Source organism: Mytilus edulis, chromosome 7 (assembly GCF_963676685.1).
Source record: "Mytilus edulis chromosome 7, xbMytEdul2.2, whole genome shotgun sequence".
Taxonomy (NCBI): Eukaryota; Metazoa; Mollusca; class Bivalvia; order Mytilida; family Mytilidae; genus Mytilus; species Mytilus edulis.
In genome coordinates this window covers 51,771,910-51,796,475 of record NC_092350.1, presented here as the reverse complement: position 1 = coordinate 51,796,475, position 24,566 = coordinate 51,771,910, and the positions used below count along the sequence as shown (strand labels likewise).

The 24,566-nt window shown below is 32.9% G+C and overlaps 2 protein-coding genes and 1 pseudogene across 2 annotated transcripts; 2 read left to right on the top strand and 1 right to left on the bottom strand.

The window, feature by feature from the left end:
* Nucleotides 1-1,039: 1,039 nt before the first annotated feature.
* On the top strand, nucleotides 1,040-2,805 carry LOC139482513 (uncharacterized; annotated as a pseudogene).
* Nucleotides 2,806-9,052: 6,247 nt separating this feature from the next.
* On the top strand, nucleotides 9,053-22,664 carry LOC139481741 (uncharacterized). Its single transcript, XM_071265233.1, has 7 exons — nucleotides 9,053-9,881; nucleotides 14,369-14,551; nucleotides 17,028-17,202; nucleotides 18,681-18,954; nucleotides 19,706-19,822; nucleotides 20,830-21,066; nucleotides 22,372-22,664. The coding sequence occupies exons 1-7, from the start codon at nucleotides 9,734-9,736 to the stop codon at nucleotides 22,645-22,647; spliced, it is 1,410 nt and encodes a 469-aa protein (XP_071121334.1). The 5' UTR covers nucleotides 9,053-9,733; the 3' UTR covers nucleotides 22,648-22,664.
* LOC139481742 (complement C1q tumor necrosis factor-related protein 6-like) lies at nucleotides 10,350-12,718 on the bottom strand. Its single transcript, XM_071265234.1, has 3 exons — nucleotides 12,506-12,718; nucleotides 11,563-11,622; nucleotides 10,350-11,025 (listed from the first exon to the last, which is right to left on the bottom strand). The coding sequence occupies exons 1-3, from the start codon at nucleotides 12,600-12,602 to the stop codon at nucleotides 10,613-10,615; spliced, it is 570 nt and encodes a 189-aa protein (XP_071121335.1). The 5' UTR covers nucleotides 12,603-12,718; the 3' UTR covers nucleotides 10,350-10,612.
* Nucleotides 22,665-24,566: the final 1,902 nt, after the last annotated feature.

Below are 24,566 nucleotides of genomic sequence, written 5' to 3'. Positions count from 1 at the left end.
AACCATGAAAAAAATTCCGTGTTGGCGTCATTAAAAAAGTCCATATACTGAAAACGTTTGAACATATTGGATTCAAATTTTGATATTTCTTATAACAATATGATGTGAATTTGATAAATATTTCCCCCCCCCCCCCAATTAATTGAATCAAGGATTTGTATAATGATAGCAAGATTCGTATATAAAGTCTTGAATATTGAATCAATTTGGGATCATGTTGCAATTAAGTGCAAGGGACGATTATAAAGAATCAAAATACCAAAGCATATCTCAAAATTTAATTGTTTCTTTTTTCTTTTAAGTTTTTTATATTCTATATTCCTTTTAATCCATTCCATATCAATTAATTTTTTATTTAATTGAAAAAAGTTATTTTCTTAGGTCTAATGATACTGAATTGATTATACTGATTACTTTTTAACTTCTTAATAAATTGTGTTCTGAACATCCCTACCCATTAAAACATGATTTATTCAAGTTATTCTGCTGACATTCGATACTTTTCAAAAGTAGGCATTCCAGGAAGGTAATTTGAACAAATGACAAGTAAAAAGTATATATATTATGACATTTTCTTCTAAATTTATGCAAACAAGGAGAAATATGAATACTTTGGTAATCTACACACTTAATGTTTGCCGAGAGTGAATCACTCCATGCACACATAAATTAAAGACAACTTAATGTAATTACTTAAAATCACCGTTTATCAAGTCATTACGTAATACTTAGACAATTGAAGTTACCTTGCAATAGGACTTGATTAATGTGATGTTAGTAACAGTAACTATAAGTGTTAAGTTTGTGTAACTCAATGTACTCTGCTATCATAACATATATAATTGTATACCTTGCTTACATGTATACATACTCAGTCATTTTGAGAATGAGACTCGCGTCATTTTACAAAACAACAAGAATAAAAATCTATATATAGTGTTAAAGGTTACATTAATAATCATAATCTCAGCATTGAAAATATAGAAATATACAATCAAAAAAAGAAAACTCAAAATATATATACAGTACGAAACATTGATATGGAGACCCCATACAAGAACCACGTGTTCCAGTTTGGAGATGATCGTAACCACGACCAATTAGAGAATGCCACACCAGACTTTCTCCAGTTTCTGTCACCGTCTCTACTGTTGTTATCTGAAAACAAATCCAATAGCATGTCACCGGTAACAGGGATATCCATCTTCAACAGGAAACCAGATTATCACTTTGCCCAACCTGGAAACAACATCAACAACAAACAGACTCGCAGACGACTAATAACTGGTGAACAGCAACTGAAACCTCTGTATAATAATAAAGAAAATTATTTACAGAACTTGCAACGAAACCCAATGTTTGAAGACTTGTCCAAATTGTTAGCAGAATAATGCCTACATATGCAGGTACCAACAAACTTAATGAACGTCAAGTGGGATACCAAGACCAGTACTGTTTGTCGAAGTTCAAATATACACACTGCTCATCTAAATCTTCAGAAGAGATTCCTGCAATTCAGATCTCAACAGAACTGTCAAGTTGTGACAAAAGCTCGAGATATTGAATGTAGATATTCCAAAGAGGTGAGCACAATGGAAGTAGCCAGATATATAGAAGTCAGCTCATCAAAAGAAAATTCTCATTTCATTCATGACAGATTTGACCACTGCCGATTTCAGCTGATAGAAGACACAAATCGTAATCTAGACGAACTCTTGTTACTAGAAACTAAACCAAAGCAAATCCAACAAACTGCAAAAAGAGCTATAAACTTGAATTTTTCAGATGAATCAGCATCTACCAGTTTCTCAGCAAATGATACGAGTTCACCGATTCAGGACATAGACGTTCTCAGTTTGGCCATGGAAGCTGCCGATGTTCTCCCTGAAAGTGCAGACTTGTTTCAGCAGTTTGGTGCAACTACTTCAGTACATATTTCAAATGTAATGGGATCATTCGATTTACCTCGACAGGATTACATGCAATGCAAGCAGGCATCATCACCAAATACTGACCAGAGAACTAATTCACCAAGGGGACTATCACTAAAGCGGAAACTTGAAGAAGAAAGTCACCTCACAACTGATCAACAACAAAAGAAACCAAAAACTGATAAATGTTTGTCAAGGCCTCGCCAGATTAAACCAGAAGATACACAGATACTGACAGAATGGTATGACGCTCATGTGACGTACCCCTACCCTAACGATGACGAAGTAGAAGAACTTCTAAACATAACAAACCTATCTGCCAAACAGGTGAAGAAATGGATGGCAAACAAACGAGTTCGTTGTTTTAATACACTGTCCATCACCGGAAACACACACCCCATCAAACATAAGCTAACCGGAAAGAGGAAAGACACAGACAATGGCAACACGAACAGTCAACTTTGCGGTAAGTCCAGAGAAGCATTGAACGCATGGTACCAGCTACATATCGCCAATCCATACCCGTCAGAGGAAGAAAAAGAAATTTTAGCCATAACAACAGGAATTACAGTACCTCAGGTCAAGTCGTGGTTTGCCAACAAGAGGAGCAGAGCAAATAATAGAAAGCGTCAAGTACCGAACTATTTCCTCGAAAAATTCCCGGAATATGCACCACATGTACAGCTGGTTCAAGAACAGAGAGATCAGTCAAGGAAAAGGTTTCGTCCCCAGCCAACCAGTTTCACAGAGTTTGCAATGTTTAGTGAACAGAACTACCTATTCTAAACTTTTGTTTTCATAAACATTATAGTGCTAGTGTATGTACATGTAAGATGTTTATTTGTGTATAATTCTTTTTTTGAATAATAATAAAACTATAGTGCTTATTTGAAATTCGAGTTAAATTAATCATTACCCGAACATTAGCCTGAAATGATCAACTTAAGTTCATGGATGTTTATTACTCAAATTAAAAAACACTTTTAAATACACATATAATACATGTAATACACAGATATAACACATAAAACTATAAACTGTGTTGGGAGAATTATTTGTTTTATTGTTTTTGGTAATAATTCAATTCACTCAATTCGAAAGAATGAAAAAGTGACCAAGGCCATCTGCGTCTCCTTAAAATAGTGATGGCACACTTGCATGTACGTCTACTGAAATATGGCAACATGCAAACGGAAATTTAAAATGGGAAAATATAATCACTTCTTTTGTCTTTGGAATAATAAAACGAAAAATAAGTGCTACATTCGTAAAATTTATCTGGGTTTCTATGCAATTATCTAATTAAAAAGGAAGCATGTCTCTCACATCACTACCTATAAGAATAAAATAAGATCGATCTGACAAGCTGAAACTGTGGTATCGCAATACCCGTATCTAATTTTTCTGATGAAAAAATGAGTTTCTATTGTTACTTACTTACCTACTGCCCTTAAACGCAATAGACGTGTTGGGCAGTAACAAAGATTTTCCCCTTTTGTCGGTTGTTGGCATTTTTCTGTAGTGTTCCCCATGTTTATTGATGTTTACTAGCCTCTGCCTTAGCAGTTTTCCTCCATGTCAGTTTTGGTTTTTCCTCTCTTTCTTTTACCTTCTTGGGTGCTCATGAGTGCTGTCTTTGTGATATCCTCTAGGGTTTTCCGTAGCTCCGTTAGACTGGGTCAAAGTTGTCAGGCTACAGTTAGATTGATTTATTATATTGATTTCATCCATTGCAAAATTACTGTCATTTAAAATACCTTTTCCTACAGTTCTTCATCAAATATTGAAGTTTCTGGACGTGAAGAAGTAGTTAGAGTTAAAACAATTGATATATTTTAATTAGGTTCCAGAACAAGTGGATGGAGCTAGAATCCGACAGAACTTTTGCAGTTCAAAACGTTTTATTAGTAAAAAGATTTCTTGTTAAAAATTATTTACGCTTAGCAAATTTCACCAATACACGACAATGGCCAGGCGTATTCACCTTTTTAGAAGGAAAAAGTAACTGGAAACGGAAAGTTACGTATCAAATGGTCAAAATCCAAAGCTCAAACACTTCAAACGAATGGAAATTATTTGTCATAATCCTGACTTGGTACATTCAGGTATTTCCTCATGTAGAAAACCAACTTGTGTCACATTGCACTTCATTCATAGGCGCCATGGCAATATGAAACTTTGTAGGACTTAAAGTGTCATGAATTCATACATTTAAACCAGTGCAACTTCTTGATTGTATAAAAAAAGGGTTGAAAAAGCCTCCACTCAAAAGTATATGTTTAGACGCTTATGGCTTTATTATGAGATACTAAGATTGCATCCTTTTTAAACATACATCGTAAAAACTGACGTACAATGCTTATGATACAATTATGCATGCTCTTGAGCTGTCAGAGTAACATGAAGTACTAACCCTTTTTCTTCACCTATCGTTCTATCTATCTTTCCGTCTTTATATATTCTAATAAACACATCCACGGTGGGTATGGTTGTCCTGCGAGAGAACGTACTGTGCTGGTGATTTGGTCCTGACGGGTGCTGGTGGGTCCTGATTCTGTGCTGGTGGGTTTGTTTACATTGTATCAGAACGGCAATAAAACGACTGTTTTGTTGCTTAATTTTTCTCTGATGCGTCATAAGTACCATGCAAAGTATATTACAACAATATAAAATTGCAAAAGTCGTGCAAGTTCGTTAAACGGACTTGTCCTGACGATGTGCTGGTGATAAGAAAAACGGTCCTGGTTCTGTGCTCCTATGTCCTGGTTCTGTGCCTTTATATTTTAGTTAAAAGTGGCAAATATTCAGTCAAGATCATTGATGCTGTACTGTTATTGACTACTAGTAATTAACTGTTGTCTGCTTTCTTGAAATTGACATTGTTATGAATCTGTTTACTGTTATTATGAGAGAAAAAACACCTATGTTTTATTCTTTTTATAATTAACTGTGATTTTATTTATTGGCCTGTTAATGGAACCCTTCTTGCCCCCTTTTAAGATAAGAAAATATGTTTACGATTTTCGGGATTACGATCATTTTGCAAGATCGCCAAAATACGTTGTAATTTATACAATACTTATATAAAGTAGATGATGTTGTATGTTTGTTGTCAATGGACAAATTTCCATAAGAAACCAAAGAAAGTATGTGTTAACAACCATTCGTCATTGTACGACCTTCAACAATAACCCATAAAATAAAAATGTAAAAGGTTTTGTATAAAAATGGAGAGCAAAAATATATAAGAAAGGACTTTCTGAGCGTTTGAATCATATGTCTTTAGCAGCTTAAAACACATTTGTTTGTGAAAAGTTGAGTGCTGACTATAAGAATGACAATAGTATTGCGGGTTTGTTTGTTTGGTTTTTTTTGGGGGGGATGGGGGATAAGTTAGAGAGAGGTTACAGTGAAAGTGTTAAGCTTGGAATAGTTTCCCGTAAGATTTAAAAGTTGTATTTTAAAAGAAAAATGTATCTTACAGCTATTAAGAATCACTTGCTGTATCTGTAAGATTTTTTCAAAATATTTTTTTTTGTCTGAACGGTTATCAGGTATTTTTTTCGAAAGTTCGATAGAACACTAAAATAAATCACTATTTTATGAAAGGGCAGACTAGAATATGTCAGAGAATATGTCAGAGAATGAAGACGAGATAACCTAGAGAACATTAACAAAACTAAGATTTCTTAGCGTTTTCATTTCAAAATTCCAAAATAAATAAATATTCTTGATAAAGAATTACAGGGGAGGAAGTGAACAATGTGTCCTACTTTTCTATATTTAAATATTTTTATGAATAAAAAATCAAATGTGCCTTAATTATGATTGAAAATGAGTAAATGGAAAAACTATCAAACTAAAATACATTTTTATTTTAATATTGGTAATATCACTAAGCTTTTAAGTTTTGTGTGTCAAACACACCATCTCTGTAGTAATGACTCCTTATTAAGATATTTCACATCTCCATTTTTTTTCTGCATTTTTTTATATTGTGAATTCTTAGTATTATTATATTAAAATGTAGACTTAATTTATATTTAAAAAAACTGAATCAAAGCCAGATAAATCAAACATTTTTGTTTCTATCTATCCGTTTTCAGGACTTAAACAATCAACGTAAAAAAATACTCTTAAAGTAGGGTAGTTTACATAACCTTACAATGACTTTTCTGTTCAGCAAGCAAGATAACCTAAGATATTCCCTTTGTCTACACACTCATTGAAATCGGCTTTAATATTGCAAATGTTCAAGCAATTAGGGCAAAACTTACCGAGTAAAAAAAATCAAAATGTCTATCACCTTGCACATTTCAGAAAATTCAGATCAGATAACGAAACTGGGTCCAGCAACATTTATAAGCAATTTAAGATTTTGACCCTCACAGTTTCCATTCACCACAAATATTCTCGTTACAACGAATCAAATACCAGTTGCAGCCTTTTGTTTATCTATTAATATATGTATACGGATAAAGTTATGAAAGGCAGCAGGGTCACCAGGGTGAGGAGTCCATGTCATCTGGAATAAATACTAAGCATAGATCTAGAAAGCGGCAGATAATCATGGCATTAAAAAAACTCTCTTCTTTTCGACTTTTTTCGAACAAATTGACACATAAAATGAATTATATAGTATTATGGAATTTTTAACTTGTGTTCAATTCATTGGTTACACCTTTTACTAGGATAACAGTCCTGTCAAGTATGAGCTGGGTAAAATATTTCAGAAAAGAAGATGGAAATGTGAAAGTTTCCGTGCGTCAGGTGCAACAGCATACGAACAGCTAACATGTCTCGTCAGGGTGGAAGCTAAAAAGTCCACGAAAATTTGATTTAAAACCTTTATTCGTTCCAACAAAGATATTGTGATTTTGTTGAGGATTTAACCATCTACGACAACAAAATTTCTTTTTTTTTAGAATTTACAGCTCTTCTATAAATATATGCAAAGCAAACCCTTGATTAAATTGCTTGCTATGATTGTTTGGATGTTTGTAAACGACAGGTAAGTAGTCTGTTTACTATATACTACAATTTATTGGGAAAATAAACATTAACTTCAATTCCTGTCAGTTTGTATTTGTCCAATCAAATCCCAGTATGTATTGAAACTCCGCCTACCTATTGTTTGAAAACATCCAAGCAAACATAGCAAGCAAGTCAATCAAAGTTTTTTTTTGCATGCTTTTATAGAAGAGCTGTACTATATAATGCAAGGAAGCGTTTAAGTCTTTCGCCAAAAAATACTATCAATTTCTTTTTGTCCTATGTAAACTTACGTACCATTTCCTTCCATTCATGATCATTAAATTGAACTGTAAAATATTGCTTGGTACCTTCTTAATTCCTTTATGAGTCTTATGTAAACATAATTATGACAATAACTGTTGTGAGAACAAGATTCACTGCACACTTTTAAAGTTCTGCTTCATCAAACATTAAAATGTGAACTTAAGTTTTGAGACTTTTTTAATCTACACGATTGGGATTTTTGTATATGAGAACATGGTTTATCTATTAGTTGAAAATGCGGCTTTGAACTAGCTTTCAGTACCTGCAAGCATTCGTTATTCAATAATGTGTGTCTTTGTGTTATTATTTTATGTAATAAATTGTTGTGTTGGTACACCACTGTAACAATGAAGGAGGAAATGAGGAGGGTTGGTTGGGTGGAAGTGGGGAGGGGTATGCGGAGCGCTAACAAACATGTCTGTGCGGCATTGGCTTTGATCATTGTTGAAGCATCAATGTAAGGGGCATTTAAAATATCTTAATAAAACTATTCTTATTTTAGATACTATATATTGTTATCTGATATTGGACGAAAGATGTTGCCCTTTTATGTAATTATTTAATACAAGTTACGATCATTTCAAAACACATATTAAACAGCCAAATGGATGCACAAGAGCTAAAATAGGAGTCATAGATCCTATTGACAACAAATATCTGCCCAATTTTATTGATTTTGTAACATTTGTTTCAAATATGACCAACTTCTTATCCAAAATCACCAGCACCGTATCAGGACCCACCAGCACAATGACAGGACCCACCAGCACAGTATCAGGACATGAATAAATTGAGAAAATGCTAAATGTTAATAAATTGCAATGTTTTTTCACAAAATAGTTTTGTCGCGTGGATTGCGGTATAGAAAGCGGACTCTATGAGCATTTTTGTTTTATTTTTTCAGTTTGAGATTTTCTGAAAATGAGCATTTCTTTGTTACGCTTACTGAAAAAGTTTAGAGGGTCAACTTTTTAATGGTTTACATATGAACCCATAAGAAACGAAATTGAAAAATCTCAACCGTTTTCTTCCATTTTTTATGAGTGAAAACGTCAAAAATCATTATTTTCGTCTTTGTTTACATTTTTTCATTGATCACCAGCACCCGTCAGGACCAAATCACCAGCACAGTACGTTCTCTCGCAGGACAACCATACCCACCGTGACATCATTAAATGACGCGTAAATTGTATTTTCTATCAACAGTAGTAATTTGGTTGACAATATCAGTACGCTTACATGAAGAAGATACCCTCGAGGTTTTGATGTCTTTCTTTATTATTAAATGAAAATTACATCATATAATTATATATCTTCGCAGTATATATATAGAGTCAGATTGGTTTATAGGGGTAAAACGATTAATTGATATAATCTAGAAATTGAAAATGCAAGAGAGTCTGTAAATTATGGAACCGGACACATTGGAGTAGCGAAAGTATCAAAATTAAAATTTTTAGACAGTAATTTCAATCGAGACTTTTGTCACCTATTATTATCATTTCCCATACAAATTCACGGTTCATGTGGTTAAGGGTATTCAATTATACATCCGTTTCATTGGAAGACACAAAGATATTTATCTTAAATCATGAACTTTTAACGGAAATGGACACTTCTAATTGATATTTGTCAAAGTTTAAACCGAACACCCTAGAGGAAGACACTCAAGTGAAAGGGCGTCTCGTTTGTAGTTTTAATAATAGTATATTTGAATTATTTTATGATATATATATACGTTTTCAACTTCTGATATGTCAGATATAATTCTGTGTAATATTAGTTAATGGCCCTTATCACAATTGACATTTCCCTCTCGTATACTTAGACTATCATCTGATTAAAAGTATAACCATTACTTTCAGACAATGATACTATATTTTTCTCATAATGTTTGGTTATGCAACTCTAAGGGTAAATAACGATGTAGATATTATGCTTTGCCCTCGGTAACCCTCGGACGTTTACGAGACTATTGGGCTCAGATTATCTTTGATACAGGAACGGAGTACTTGTATGAAAACATGGGAGATTAAGAATTCTTTATTTATATTTTTCGCATTGATTCGATACTAATGATAATTTGTGAGGTGTTTTTTAATTTCTTTTACATGAAATACAAATTAAAAAGAGTAATGCATCTTTGGATTATTTTCTGATTGAAAAGGCGGTTTTATTTCACCATGTTCACATTCGAAATCGACGGCCGCTGTGATATTTTGTGAAGTTTACAGATAGCCCAATTCAACCATGATTCATTGAGGAAAAACACAGCAAGTGGAATATTATTTCATAATCCTTCATTCTACGATATTGTTATTTGAGATATAATAGTATTATTCATCACTATTATTTACTATTTATTCGTAAATCAACACAGAATCGTTGGCATATTTCATACCATGCGCTAAAGTAAACTATAACACAAGGAATAGATTAGCGTATATATTTCTTCAGCAAACAATGCATTAGTAAAATGTGATATTATATATAATAAATAAAAAATGCAATTCATACTCTTAGTGTTTGGAACAATTCTGCCTCTTGCCGTCAGCCATAGAATTCTGACAGCAAAGAAACATGGAGCTGACGCCGTCCTTTTCATTTTATTTCCCGAGGAAGATGTTCCAGCTGAAGCTTACAAACCCCTAGGTAAATATGATTTATATTTCTAATTTATAAAATTAAAGTGTAATGAAACAAAACAATATAGATAGTTTACAATGTTATTTTTCTTTCTTTTTACGTCGGGTTTAAAAATACAGTTGAAAGTTTATATCTTATTCAAGTGCGATTGATTAATAATTGCTTACTAAACGTCCAAAATACGCGGCTCCGTTTTCCTTTTAGTTAAATGTAAAATATCCGAAAATCATAAGAAAGCTTATAATGTTTATTATTTGGCGTGAGTGAGCTATTTAGGATATATGCTCTTTTACATTGAACACAACTTTTTTTATTCAAAACACAACTATTTTTATTCATAGAACGCCGTTCATATGCACCAATGGTTAGGCCAAATGACAAATATATATATATAAGTAATTACAGGTCACCGTAAGGCTTTCCGCAATGAGAAGAAAAAAAAACCATACTGCATAATGTAGAAAATGAAAATCAATAGTTCCTTGGAGTCAATTACCATGATTTTTGTCATGAAAACATAAAATCAGTTTTATAATACAGAATATTTATTGTTCTACTGGTAATAAATCAATCGCAACGTCTAGATTAACACTTTTGAAAATATAAAGAAGTCTATGATGCCTCCGAAATGTTGCAATTTAAGCGCTTATAACCATTAGTATCTGTCCAATTGACAATTTTAAAAGAAAATAATGAAAATATTGTTTAATTTTGTTAAACCTTTATTCTTATACTATTCAACGAATTAGATATCCAGAAAACATGTTGAAGTTGCTTGTAGGTTCACTGTAGATATATGTCTGTCTCTCAACTTGTTGTTTAATGTATACTTTGTCACCTTTCACAAGATCTAATATCATATTTAGAGTTCCCATATTATAACTCGCATAACCAGCATGAATAGCGACTGTCCTTTCGTTATTTTTCCACAGGTAAACTCGAAGTTGTTTATTGTTTTGTGCCATAACGGAACATGAGAATTGGTACACCCCTGGTTCTGGAGCTGTGTATACTCCAGTATTCGGATCATAATCATTATTGACGTTCGTCCAAACTTTGTTAAACTTTACGACTTCACCAGTTCCAAAAATCTTTGACGCAGTTAAAGAAGCTGCAAAGGCTGAAAATACTTTGTTATGTTTTCTCAAACCTGTAAAAAAGAAAAAAAAGATTGGAAAGTCAAATAAGAAAAGATTTGAAATTATTTGTTTTCATCATATTCATAGTTGTGTAATGAATGAATAAAAAAAACACGACATAGGTTTAAAAATAACGGACATTAGGAAAATTATGTTTCAGGGAGGTAGGAAATTATTATGAAATTATTCAATTGGATTATGTGTCCATGTATCATGGTATGCCTGTATATATATATTCAGTCTGGGTTGCCGTTCTAGAGCACTGGACACAGTGCAGGCGGTGTTGTCTCGATATCCCAACATAATGATTTCGAACCCCGACGATGGAATCATATATCCATATGTAAATTTACAGAAAGAAGACAAGTATTCTATTGAATTTTGAAAGTTTGATGTAATGTGCACTTACAGATTAAATTGAAAAACACAGCCGCATACGGTTTAATTGTGAATAAAGCATGTGTACCTATCCCTATCTAAAAAGTTGTATAATATAATAAAATTTTCAAGTACACATATCTTCAGTATTATAAAGTAGATAGTTTTACCTTTTTCTGTTCCATTGATTTTCATGAACATGCTATGAAGATTTTCAAAACTGGCGTTTTCTGTTTAACGAAAAACACATGAAAGATCAAACAAGAAACTGAATATAGTATTGAAATAACATGGTAACTAAATAATGGATATCAATTTTATCAATCAATCAATTCTAAAATTTGGTATGGTATCTTAAAACAAGGAAGCTAAGTGCTGAAGTTGAAATAATTCGCTCGAAAATTTACAGACGCAATTATGCATAAATTGGTTGAATGATCGTTATTGAATATCTGTTTCACAGAAAATAACGGATATGTTACAGTTGCTGTAACCACAATCCCGTCCTCTTTCCCCGAATGTGGCCTACCAAATGAGTCTTATCCCCGCGAACTTACTTGCATGAGACACAGAACGGGTGTCACAAGTGAAGCAGGATCAATCCTTCCGAAGCACTTTAGATCACTCTGGTTTTTGATGGGGTTCGTGATTTTTTTTATTCTTGCCATGGCATAGTTAGTTTGTATCGACTTGGTGAAATTGAACATCCCTTCGGTATCTTTCGCCCCTCTTCATGATCTTTATCGCGCTTATACAATTTATAAAAAAATGACTTATGTATTAGTTAAGTTATTCGTTCATTTTCAATTAATTTTCTACGCTCGGCTCCATTTAAATAATTAGATAATTAAGTTTATAATGCAAATGTTTTGTTGCTGTTGTTTGTTTTGAATTATAACCAAAAAAATCACTGAACTATTAAACCGCTTGAAATTTGGTATCCAATGCATAATTTTCGGTTGCATTAGACTCGTCAGTGGCGCGTGAATCAACACATCTGGAAAACCAATGCAAAACGGCCACAGAGTCAACATTTTAATATCGAAATTAACTTGAGCTATTTTTTAATCCTATCTATATCTGGGTGTAGAACACGATAACATATATACATACCAATTTTTAGAGTATACGATGCAGAATCCGCCTTATGACCATAGCAATCCATTACTAGAACAACTAAAATCAAACAAACAGCAGACATGGCGGTCATTGTTAAACAACAAAAACAACTTGACAAGCAGTACACTCCAAATGCCAGAATACCGAAAAACTAAACGTAGTTTAAAGGGTTTAATTACGTTATTGCGTGTCATTAATTTGGTAATAAAATTTGATAATGAAAGAAATATTATATTTTTATAGATTGCCTAACCCTTCCTGGTATTATAACATTACCAAAACAAACAAAAAACTTATGGGATAAGGAACCATCATAAGCAAATCGTAATATGAATAGTCCGATCAAATATCTGCCATTGGAGAAAAAAAATAAAGTATACCATAAATACCAAACTCCAGGGTATAACCAAATTTATATAGGGAGAAAAGCTGGAAAAATCAAACGTAATCAACCAACGGAAGGATTGAAAAAAAAATGTATTATCATTGACTTGGTACAGACATTTTTGGAAGAAAATAATGGGCAAATTATTTATTAGAAGTTGTGGTTTGAGTGCCAATGAGACAACTCTCCATCTATTTCACAAGTCGCAATTTATAAAAGTAAACCATTATAGTGGTCAAAGTACGGCCTTTAACATGGAGCCTTGGCTCACACCGAACAGCCAGTTATAAAGGGCCACAACAAATACTAGTGTGAAACCATTTAAACAGGAAACCCAACGGTTTATTTTTTCATGCATCAATGTAAAGAATGCGACAAATAGGAAATGCAAAAATGATGGATATTACACTGGAATGAAATATCCAAGCTAATCCTGAAATTTGATTGGTTACCAGGACAAGGTGTATATATGAAATCATATATCCTGTGAACAAATATTCTTTGGGTTCATATATATATATGTCTTGAGTATATTTAATTTATATCTGTACATTTGATTAATTTGTACAATGGTAGTTATATATATATGTAGATGACAACACATTGTTATATACTGTTTAAATACCATTTAGTATGGCGTTCATTATCACTGAACTAGTATATATATATATTTGTTTAGGGGCCAGTTGAAGGACGCCTCCGGGTGCGGGAATTTCTCGCTACATTGAAGACCTGTTGGTGACCTTCTGCTGTTGTTTTTTTTCTATGGTCGGGTTGTTGTCTCTTTGGCACATTCCCCATTTCCATTATTAATTTTATCAGTATTAACGTTATCCTATTGCCACTGAAAGCATCAAAATTATTTCAGATGGCAGCCATTTGGTGACAATATGTTAAAACAATCCAGTATAATATCATAGGAGCTCTTGTCCGATATAAAATTTACTAGCTCCTTATACTAGTATATCATATTAGGTCACTAGCACAATGTTACTAATAATATCACATGCAAGTGAAGAACCCAAATACCATAATGTCACCTGAAATAGCTTAAGCTTATACTAATTAGTATTAAGAAGAAATAATTGGTAGATGCTTAGGCAAATTTCGCTAGAAATGTGTGATTTGGGCAAACAGCGAAAAAACAGCACAACTCTTCTTGTTTGGAGCAGGGGTATAACAAACATTGGTTCAAGCTAGGATTAAGTAGGCTGAATGAAATACTTCGCAAAAAAGGTAGGAAGACAATTTATGTAAAATAAAAGTCAGGATAAACTATTAAATAATGAAGGCAGAATAGAGTGAAAACAGGCAGGACATAGATTATAACTAAATAAAAGCAGAACAAAATCCTACCATATATATACATGTATATAGATATATAATGGTAGCTCCTTTACTGTGGTTTTGGTATTTGTACTTGATGTTCGAACATGCATCTGTGGTCAATACTTTTTGTTATATCTTTGTAGGCACCGCTCTTCAGGCATTCTGTCCATCACAATTATGGATAGGTATAATTGAAAACAAAAGGGGAACACATTATGAGGTTACAGACGTTTTACGCCTGGTCGATAGTATCAACACAGAGGTGTATCGTTTAAAAAAGACCAGTGGAAAATTACAAATAGTTCTTGGTGGACATGGACAGTCTGGTATGTTAAAAATTATAACCGATATACCATTTTGATAACTGAATTCGCAATTTAAGAGTATTTGGCAAAATCCTTATGTAATGTAACTAACAGCATTCAAGGGTCAATCACAGAATCCCAATTAGGAAATTGAATTCGTCATGACATCACTAAACCAACAAAACGTCATTAATTGCTAGCATTTCGAAGATACTGAACTCCGAGGAAAATTCAAAACGGACAGTCCCTCTTCAAATGACAAAATCAAAAGCTCAAACAAATCAACATAGCAACGCTTGTATTTGATATAATTGAGAATGGAAATGGGGAATTTGTCAAAGAGACAACAACCCGACCAAATAAAAAACAACAGCAGAGGGTCACCAACAGGTCTTCAATGTAGCGAGAAATTCCCGCACCCGGAGGCGTCCTTCAGCTGGCCCCTAAACAAATATATACTAGTCCAGTGATAATGAACGCCATACTTATTTCCAAATTGTACACAAGAAACTAAAATTAAAATAATACAAGACTAACAAAGGCTAGAGGCTCCTGACTTGGGACAGGCGCAAAAATGCGGCGGGGTTAAACATGTTTGTGAGATCTCAACCCTCCCCCTATACCTCTAACCAATGTAGAAAAGTAAACGCATAACAATACGCACATTAAAATTCAGTTCAAGAGAAGTTCGAGTCTGATGTCAGAAGATGTAACCAAAGAAAATAAACAAAATGACAATAATACATAAATAACAACAGACTACTAGCAGTTAACTGACATGCCAGCTCCAGACTTCAATTAAACTGACTGAAAGATTATGATTTCATCATATGAACATCAGGCACAATCCTTCCCGTTAGGGGTTTAGTATCATACCATCATAACATATATGAGAAGAACATAACCCGTGTCATGCCAACAACTGTTTTTAGAATAAATGTGTTTAGTTCCGATGTAAAGACCTTATCAGTGACTCAATATTAACGCCAAAATATGCAATCTTTAATGACTTGACAACAGTATCGTAATTATATCCCTTCTTAATATATTCATACATGAGTTAAAACAAAGAATGAAAGATACCTTTATTGCTGATGCTAATGCTTTTTTTAATAATTCATCAAAATGTATACTTTATAGATATATATATGACACAGATATACTGCAATTTTATTTAGATAGACCTGTTAATCAAATATATAAACCTTTTATATGTAAATATCGTATATCCGCCCATAGCCTCAACATAGAAACAGGCAGATATTACAATGTAGATAGAGAAAATAGATTATGTACTATGTGCAATAACAATATTGTAGAAGATGAATACCATGTTGTTCTAGAATGTAATAGATATAGCGATGTAAGAAAACTATACATTAAGAAATATTATTGGCAATATCCATCCACTTTTAAACTTATACAGTTGTTATCAGTTCACAATGTGAAAGAACTTAATAATTTAGGTAAACTTTTGTTTAATATTGAAAAAATTCGTAATATGTAGTTGTATTAATTATTTATCATATGAATTTATTTTCATTCTCCGCCATACATGTATTGTGTATAATTATTGTATTTATATTTCACTGATACAAAATATTGTAAAATTGTATATTCTATAAGCTGTATTGCTTCTGAATAAAGTATTATTATTATAATAAGTCTATTCAAAGGTTTTGTAAGTTTCTGAGGTGAATACTGACACCTTTGTGTTTTATAAAGAATATTTCCATAAAAAATTGGATGTGAAATACCTGAACGTATTAGAAGTCTGCATGTTGAGCTATATTTACGAATGATGTCTTTATACCGATGATAAAATTTAGTAAATGTTTTGACTAGTTTGTGATATCGAAAACCCTGGTGTAATAATTTTCAGTAATACATAAAATTCTCTCGTTAAAATCTAAAACATTGTTACATACACGAGCGAATCGTACAAGTTGAGATATATAAACACCGTAAGATGGTGACAAGGGAACGTCACCATCTAAAAACGGATAATTAACGATAGGAAATGAAAAATCATCCCTTTTATCATAAATTTTAGTATTCAGCTTTCCATTAGTGATATAGATATCAAGATCGAGAAAAGGGCAGTGGTCATTGTTAGTATTAGCTTTATTTAAAGTAAGTTCAACAGGATAAATTTCATTAATATACATACTGAAGTCGTCATTATTGAGAGCCAAAATATCATCCAAATATCTAAAAGTATTATTAAATTTGTTTATCAGATGTCATTTTCATGGGTCTTTGCTTAAGTTCATTTATACCTTGTGTATATATTTTACTTATATTTTTCCCCCGGATCGCAAAAGCTATATTTTAGCCACTTCTAGTGGTCGTAAATGACAATTCAAGTTTTGGTTGTAGATCTGGTTTTAATATTTCGTCCATCAGATGTTGCTTCGTGCAGTCAACTTATGTTTCAATCACGTTAAAGTTTTTATCTGTTTTCATACTGCAACACCTTGTTTTTCTCTCACTTTAGGATCGTTAATTCAGCAGTTTGTGTCAGAATACCCAGATGTTGTAAGTGGAATTATACTACTTGGGACCCACGTTATGTCAGACCAGAAATTTATGCAGCTGAATGTACCTACGATGACTGTTATTGGGAATTTAGACGGATTAACAAAAATAACAACACAAGCCAATGTTTACAAGTGAGTAAATCAAGAAACCCAATATAACCCAACTGTAAAAGGATAATTGAAGTGGCTAAAGTAGGTCTCAGGATTTTTTTCCGTTAACACAGTTACAAAATCTGTTTCAAAAGAGGGGCGAAAGATACCAGAGGGACAATCAAACTCATAGATCGAAAATAAACTGACAATGCCATGGCTTAATATGAAGAAGACAAACAGACAAATAATAGTACACATGACACAACATAGAAAACTAAAGACTTAGCAACAAGAACCCCACCAAAATTTGGGGGTGATCTCAGGTTGGGAATTTCAAACTTCGATAATAGATAATACAATACGTTGAAAAATACCTATGCCATTCCTTACCTGATTAAAGGTAAGCACTACTATATTCTTATGTATTTTTGGTCTATCGCGTATTCAATCCAAAGAATGAATGAGATACTGTCCTCTGATATATTGTTTTACAAGAGTTTTTGGAACCATGAATATAGTACCCAATAATATCACATACAATATCTTGTAATCTTTTTTGTGAGAGCGATTAATTCAACATTGCACACTTAATATATTATTTCCAACGGCATTTTTAAGCGCGATGTTTGTAAGAAAAACATCATACGACATGATTTATAACATTTTGGGAAAACAAAGTATGCAAGCACAGTCACAAGATTTTTAAAATGCTTTTTAAGTCGTCTTCATGTCTTTGAGCTCTGATGTTAGTTCCTTGGAGATGAAACGAAGGGGAAATAGATAAATCATACATAACTAATATATCAAAAATATTTTATCGCTTTCGAAAGCGTGTTCTTGTTAAATTTCATGTTGTATTCGTACGTGGTATGTGTAAAAAATTACATAATATTTAATTAAAAACGTGTTTCTTTTCTATTTTGTTTTTCGAAAGACATTCCATAGAATTTACATAATAATTTTCCTTTATATTTATGATAATATAATAGAGTACCGGCGGAAGAGAAATACATTAATCAGAAATTAAATATCCCAAATATTTAGGTTACCCTAATAAATAGTTCGTTTTCGCGCATGAAATGCTTTAAGTTCTATAAGACAAATCGGGTGTTTGTGACTGCGACAATCAGCACGATTGGACGCCATTTACTGTTTTTGTGTTTTTTGCGCGTATTTTTTTTTATTTATTTGTTATTATTCATCTGTATTGGTACTTATAAATATGCGGCTTTCAAATATTTTGGACGGAGTCTTTGATTGAGGTAAATCCAGAAAATCGCTTCGGATGCATGAAATTATTAAACATGTTGTTTTCAATTTTATTATCACGCTATTAATTTTGTGATTACACATCTCAATTTGAAAGTGATAAAAAAATATCAAATGAATTTAATTTTAAAAAGAAAAAAGAAAATAGGAAAACATATTTTTCGCAATTTGGAAAGTTGAAAATAACTTTCAGTACCGTTTACTCTATTATAATAATCGTCGTTTTGTCAAATTTGTTTTTCCCACAGAAAGTATCTACAAGAAATAAAAGCTGAACCGAGTCTAAAATACCGTTATCCAATGGTAGTTTTAGATGGTGTAAATCATGGAATATTCAGTAATGGTCAACTTCCTATCCATCTACTTCTACAGGACATTACATTAGACACAGAATATGAAAATCAACTCCAAGACATTCTGCAACCAATTTCTACATTCCTTCTCTACTGTGGAGGGGAGAATGGTAGAGTTGTTCTAGACTCATTGAATGATTACTTTGTTGAAACAAGCAAAATTTTGGAGGTATGATTTAAAAATTTATTATCATCAATGTTTTCGGAATGCATTTTTTTTCATAAAACAACGCTCAAACTTGATACCGGTATATGGTATAAAACACAAGTCATTCTGGCTACAAACAGAAATCTCAAGAATCGTAATTTACACAGTCATTCTAATGCAATTGATATGTATTGGTAGATGAAAAAGAGGAGCTCTAGGATGGACGACATAATTCGCTTAACATATCATAAAAAAATGAAAATGCTATCAATGAAAAGTACATACAAAAAGAGAGACGAAACATACTAAAGGGTTATTCAAACTCGTAAGACCGTCAACTCACTCGGTAAGTAGAAAACAAACTGGATTGGTAAGTAGAAAACAAACTGGATTGGTAAGTAGAAAACAAACTGGATTGGTTCATTATGTTACATATATACGGTAACCAATATTGTCTCGGTGATTATATATGAAAACTCTACCATGCCATCAAGTTGATTCCGATATCTATCAACTCGGTGCAGATAGATGATAAAATCTAACAATAGAGCGTCGATAAATATTTCTAATGAGTTGAGTGGTTGAATGTTTTTCTGTAATGATTCAATAGAAAAGGCCGAGTACAATCTTCTGGATGAAATTGACGAACATTCGTTTCAGTGTGTTTTTTTTTATATAAAATGTTATCAAACGGTCAAGAACAGGTATTAATGCACACTGTAGAATTAGTGAAAACGGTATTCTTAAATAGATTCCAAATGGTATATTTCAGCCGTTACTAAAAGCCCATCAGGTAACCATAGACCCAAAAGAATACAAGTCTCACTGGGTTAAACAATCACAGATGTGGTTATCAGATCTTGTTGGTCCAGATTCAACTCGGATTAATGTAAGTATTTTATGAGTGTTTCATTTTCTCAAATGTTTCTACGATTGAAGTTAAAATAACAAGGATACTCTTTTGTACTACAATTTTTAGACCAGCAGATACATTCACTTGATATTCAAATATAAAAAAGAAGATGTGGTAGTATTGCCAATGAGACAACTCTCCACAAGAGACTAAATGACAGAAAAATTAACAACTATAGGTCACCGTACGACCTTCAACCGTGACAATGAGCAAAGCCCATAGCTCATAGTCAGCTATAAATGGGCCCAAAATTAAAATGTAAAACATTTCAAACGCGATAACTAACTGCTTAATCTATTTACAAAACATGAACGAATAACAAATATGTAACACATAAACAAACGACAATCACTGAAATACAGGCTCCGGACTTCAAGTGGGATGAATGAATGAACGATATTTACTCTCATTAACCAAAAACATAGTTACAGAGAAGGTATTACAATAATATGTATAACATATATAAGATAAGCACAAATATATAGAATGTGGCTAAATTAAACATGTTAGCAGGATCCCAACCCTCCCTCCTACCTGAGACAGTGATGTAACAGTACAACATAAGTCTGGTCAACGATGGGAATTGGCATTTTCCCTGTATAAATAAAAATGTGGTATGATTGCCAATAAGACAGCACTTCATCAGAGATCAAATGACATAGAAATTGATAACTACAGATCACCACACGGCCTTCAACAATCAGCAAGATCCGATAGTGTTACTAAATCTTGACATACAATATTTGCCGGTATGCATGTAACATGCATGCAGTGCAATATCGCTTGAAATGTTGTCATGTTTGTTTTCGTGTTTTGTTCTTTTTTATATTGTTTTGCAATGCAATTACATATATGTTGTTGCACGGAGAAAGTTATATATAGCTCTCGTAGAATGAACAATATCCTACTAGGGATGCATGATCCATTTAAAATGTTGTTGTTTAACCTATAAAGTTCTTGATATTTTTATAAATTTATTTCAGATAGAGAGTTATTTCACATATCAGTCAGCATTTAACCCGGCTCTCTTTAACGAATCTATTTCAAAAGTAACGATATATCTTTTTTCACAACTGGACACGCCAGTCGAAAAGATAGATTCTGATGAGATACCTTTACAGATACATGCAAGGATGTTCCGAAGAGATGCAATTTTGAAAAAGCTAGGAATAACGCAAACCGACAATTCTCCAGAACGTACATGCAAGGACTTGAATTATGTAAGTATGTATAATGATGATATGTCTTTGTTCCAACGTACCCATGAAAGAAGGACGAGAGATACCAAAGGGACATTCAAACTCATAAATCGAAAATAAACTGACAACACCATGGTTATAAAAGAAATACACAATCAGACAACTAACAGCACACACAGCACAACACATAAACCTAAAGACGAAGCAACACGAACCCTAACAAAACCTAGGGGAATCTCAGGTTCTCCGGAAGGGTAAGCAGATCTTGCTCCACACGTGGCATAAGTGAAAACTGGCAATTTTCGTTTTAGATTGCACATAGATACGTGCATGTATTAAAAGTTACCAAAACCCCTATCCCTCAAATCCCACATGTCCACCAAACACTCCATGCAATTTACGAGGAACAATTATAAATGTTTAAATCAGATGAAAGAGATAGGAATATAGAGATACCAACTCATTTAGGGTACATTCAAAACTCACAGAAAGAGATAGGAATATAGAGATACCAACTCATTTAGGGTACATTCAAACCTCACATTTAAGTCGAAGAAAAACTTATATGAAGTTCTATCAGTGAGTACCTTGGAAGGTATTCAATGATAATAGTATCTGTAGTTAGTCATGAACGCGACACGAACAGGTCGACAATTTCATGTATACGGAAATGAAAATAGGAACTCCAAAACGGTGTGGCATAGCTTTGTACATAAAGCCCGACACCATATATACATGTATGTGTGAATGCAGCTCTGAATTCATGCATACAATTTTCCAAATTAAGTAAAAAAACAAATGATATTTTAAAGGAACAAAAACCTCAAAATATTCCATTGCTTAAGAAATAAGCTGCTTTCTGGAGACATGCTAATCTCAGGTGATGTTCAAAAAGCAAATCACTTTCAAACACGCAAAGGAGTAGGTTCAGTAAGACCTTTTTTCATACATGTAGCATTAATATGTCATAATAAATTACTGAAATCTTCACAATTTTTAGTATTTGAGTTAATTTTTAGACGGTTTCCGTCTAAACTTGATATATTATGGCATTTTTGATAGATTTTGAATATTTAAGCTTGAATTTGAGCGTCTTTAATGACTAAATCAGTTCAAATCTTTCACATAAACTAGTTCAGTTTACTGAAGTAGACACTGAAGTATTTAAAAAACTTGCTGTTCGATGTGGGTCAAGGCTCTGTTTTGAAGAACGTACTTTGTTCTATAATGGTTTACTTTTATAAATTGTGACTTGGATGGAGAGTTGTCTCATTGGCACTCATACCACACCTTCTTATATCAATTCATGTTTTTTCTCTCTCCCAGGCGTCCTACGTGATAGCATATAACAGATCAGCAGAGAAAATTAGAAAAAGGTTCGACAAAAGAAATCCAGGAATTCTCTTCCATGAAGATATTATCATACCAACAGAATCCAGTTGGAATGAAAAGAATATTTTAGTCACGAAGCAAAATCGTGTACTTCATGTCACGTCACATGCGTATATAACGGAAAACAATAATGCTGACGGACATATATTTTGTACACTTTTACCACCAATAAGAGCAATGGAATGGATTTATTATGGCATCTATAAATAAATAAATAAATAATTTTGTAATTTCTTTGTTTAAAATGAAAACATGTTGATGAAAGATATTGTATACAATATGTTGCTTTCATTTGTTTAAGTAGGCATATTTCTGTAGCACCTGTATATTGAAAAATGTCCCTATTAAAACGCTATTTCGAGCAGGGGGATGCCCAACCTACAAATGATGGTACAAAAGCCCGACTGAAACGAGTTTGTACATATTTGAACCATTGACGTATACATTTTTACTAGTGTTGTCAAATCGTACAGTTTTGCCTACACGGTTACTTGGACAATCGTTCGACCGATTAACCGGTTAACCGGTAGCTTAAGTTGGTGTTTGAAAGCCTTTTCAATAGTACCCTACACACACATACATATAAGATGTCGTATCTGTGTCAATTTGACAACCTTTAATCCAAGTCATCAATTTACACTTTTAGAATTGAAGTTTGTCCTTTGGCATTATAAGGCTTGTCTGTGAGGATATCTGGCGAAGTTTGACTTTTAATAATCAAATACACCGTATCAACTATAGCGTTTGTACTAACTCCAGATTGAAAAATAAAAAAGACTTATTGATATCAATGGGTAATTTTTTTTTACCAAATTGTCATGTAAGTTCGTACAACAAAGTTTACATTAAATATTATATAATTGTCCCGAATAAACAGCTGTCACGGATGCAAAGAGCTATTGGAGAAACAATTATTTTAATAAAAATATAAATCTTTGTAAGATCTAGTTCAAATATTTATAGTTTTTCACTTGCTTTCCATCACGATATAACACAACCAAATCACCCAACATGACAGCATTTTGTCCAATCACAGAAAGGATTTTCAAGCATGCGTATTCTGTTGCCATAGTTAAGCGTCCTTAAGTTCAAAGGGCACAAACCGAAACTATACCGACTACGTCGGAAAAAGAGACCCCCGTAGATATATTAGGACTAGTATTTCCTATCATGAATCTATTGATAGAAGATAGCTGCTTACAAAGAAGCCAATGAATGTAGGGTTATTTATATAAAGTTTAAAGTAATTTGGCCACAATTTTGTGGACATCACCATAATTGGGTTGACCTTAAAGGAATGTTTGTGTCAAAGATTTCAGCAGCCTACCATCCGTCTTCTATATCGCATTAATGCCATCTCCGAATGCGACTCATTACTATATCTTACATGTATGACCAACACAACGGCTGTTATTATTACTGCAGGAACTGCTTTACTTCAGGAGTCCCCAAGTATAATTCAATCTTGTATCTTGTAGAGTTCATCTTTCAGAATTGTTAGTTTTTTGACAGAGTTTATTCTTGTTTAATCATAGAGTTGTGGGTTTCTCTTTGACATATGATTTCTGATTGTTTTCTTCTTTGTTTCTACAAATGTACTGCAGTATTTTCGTATCAAATTTAATGAATGTTGCCTTCCTTTTATGTGCTTGAGTCTTTGTTTCATCACGACACTTAATTTTACCCTCCCGCAGACAACATAACACAAGTCAAATGTTCATATGCTTACTTAAGTTTACAATTTGAATAGTGAAACTGTGTGATGACTGCATATGTTTTTCTTAGAAAAAGAAATGTTACAAATCGCTAAGTTCGAAATGCTTTTTTGATTTACATTCTCAAGGAAAGCTCTTACCAAAGCATTTGAAAATCAGGCATTTTTAAATATCTTGAAAATAAAGGAGCAATATAAATGACCAAAAACATTCAAAGAAAAAGCAAATGTATCGAATGTCAACTTTGAATGAGGGAATTGGAAGTCTTAATTGATTTATAATTTTTTAATTTATCAACGGGGAATATTAGACATACATGTTAAAAATCATGTTAGATAACATTTAAGAGTGTTGTGTCTCTGGGTTCATATCTCATTAGCTTATATCTGTACGTCCATTTTGATACCTAATTTG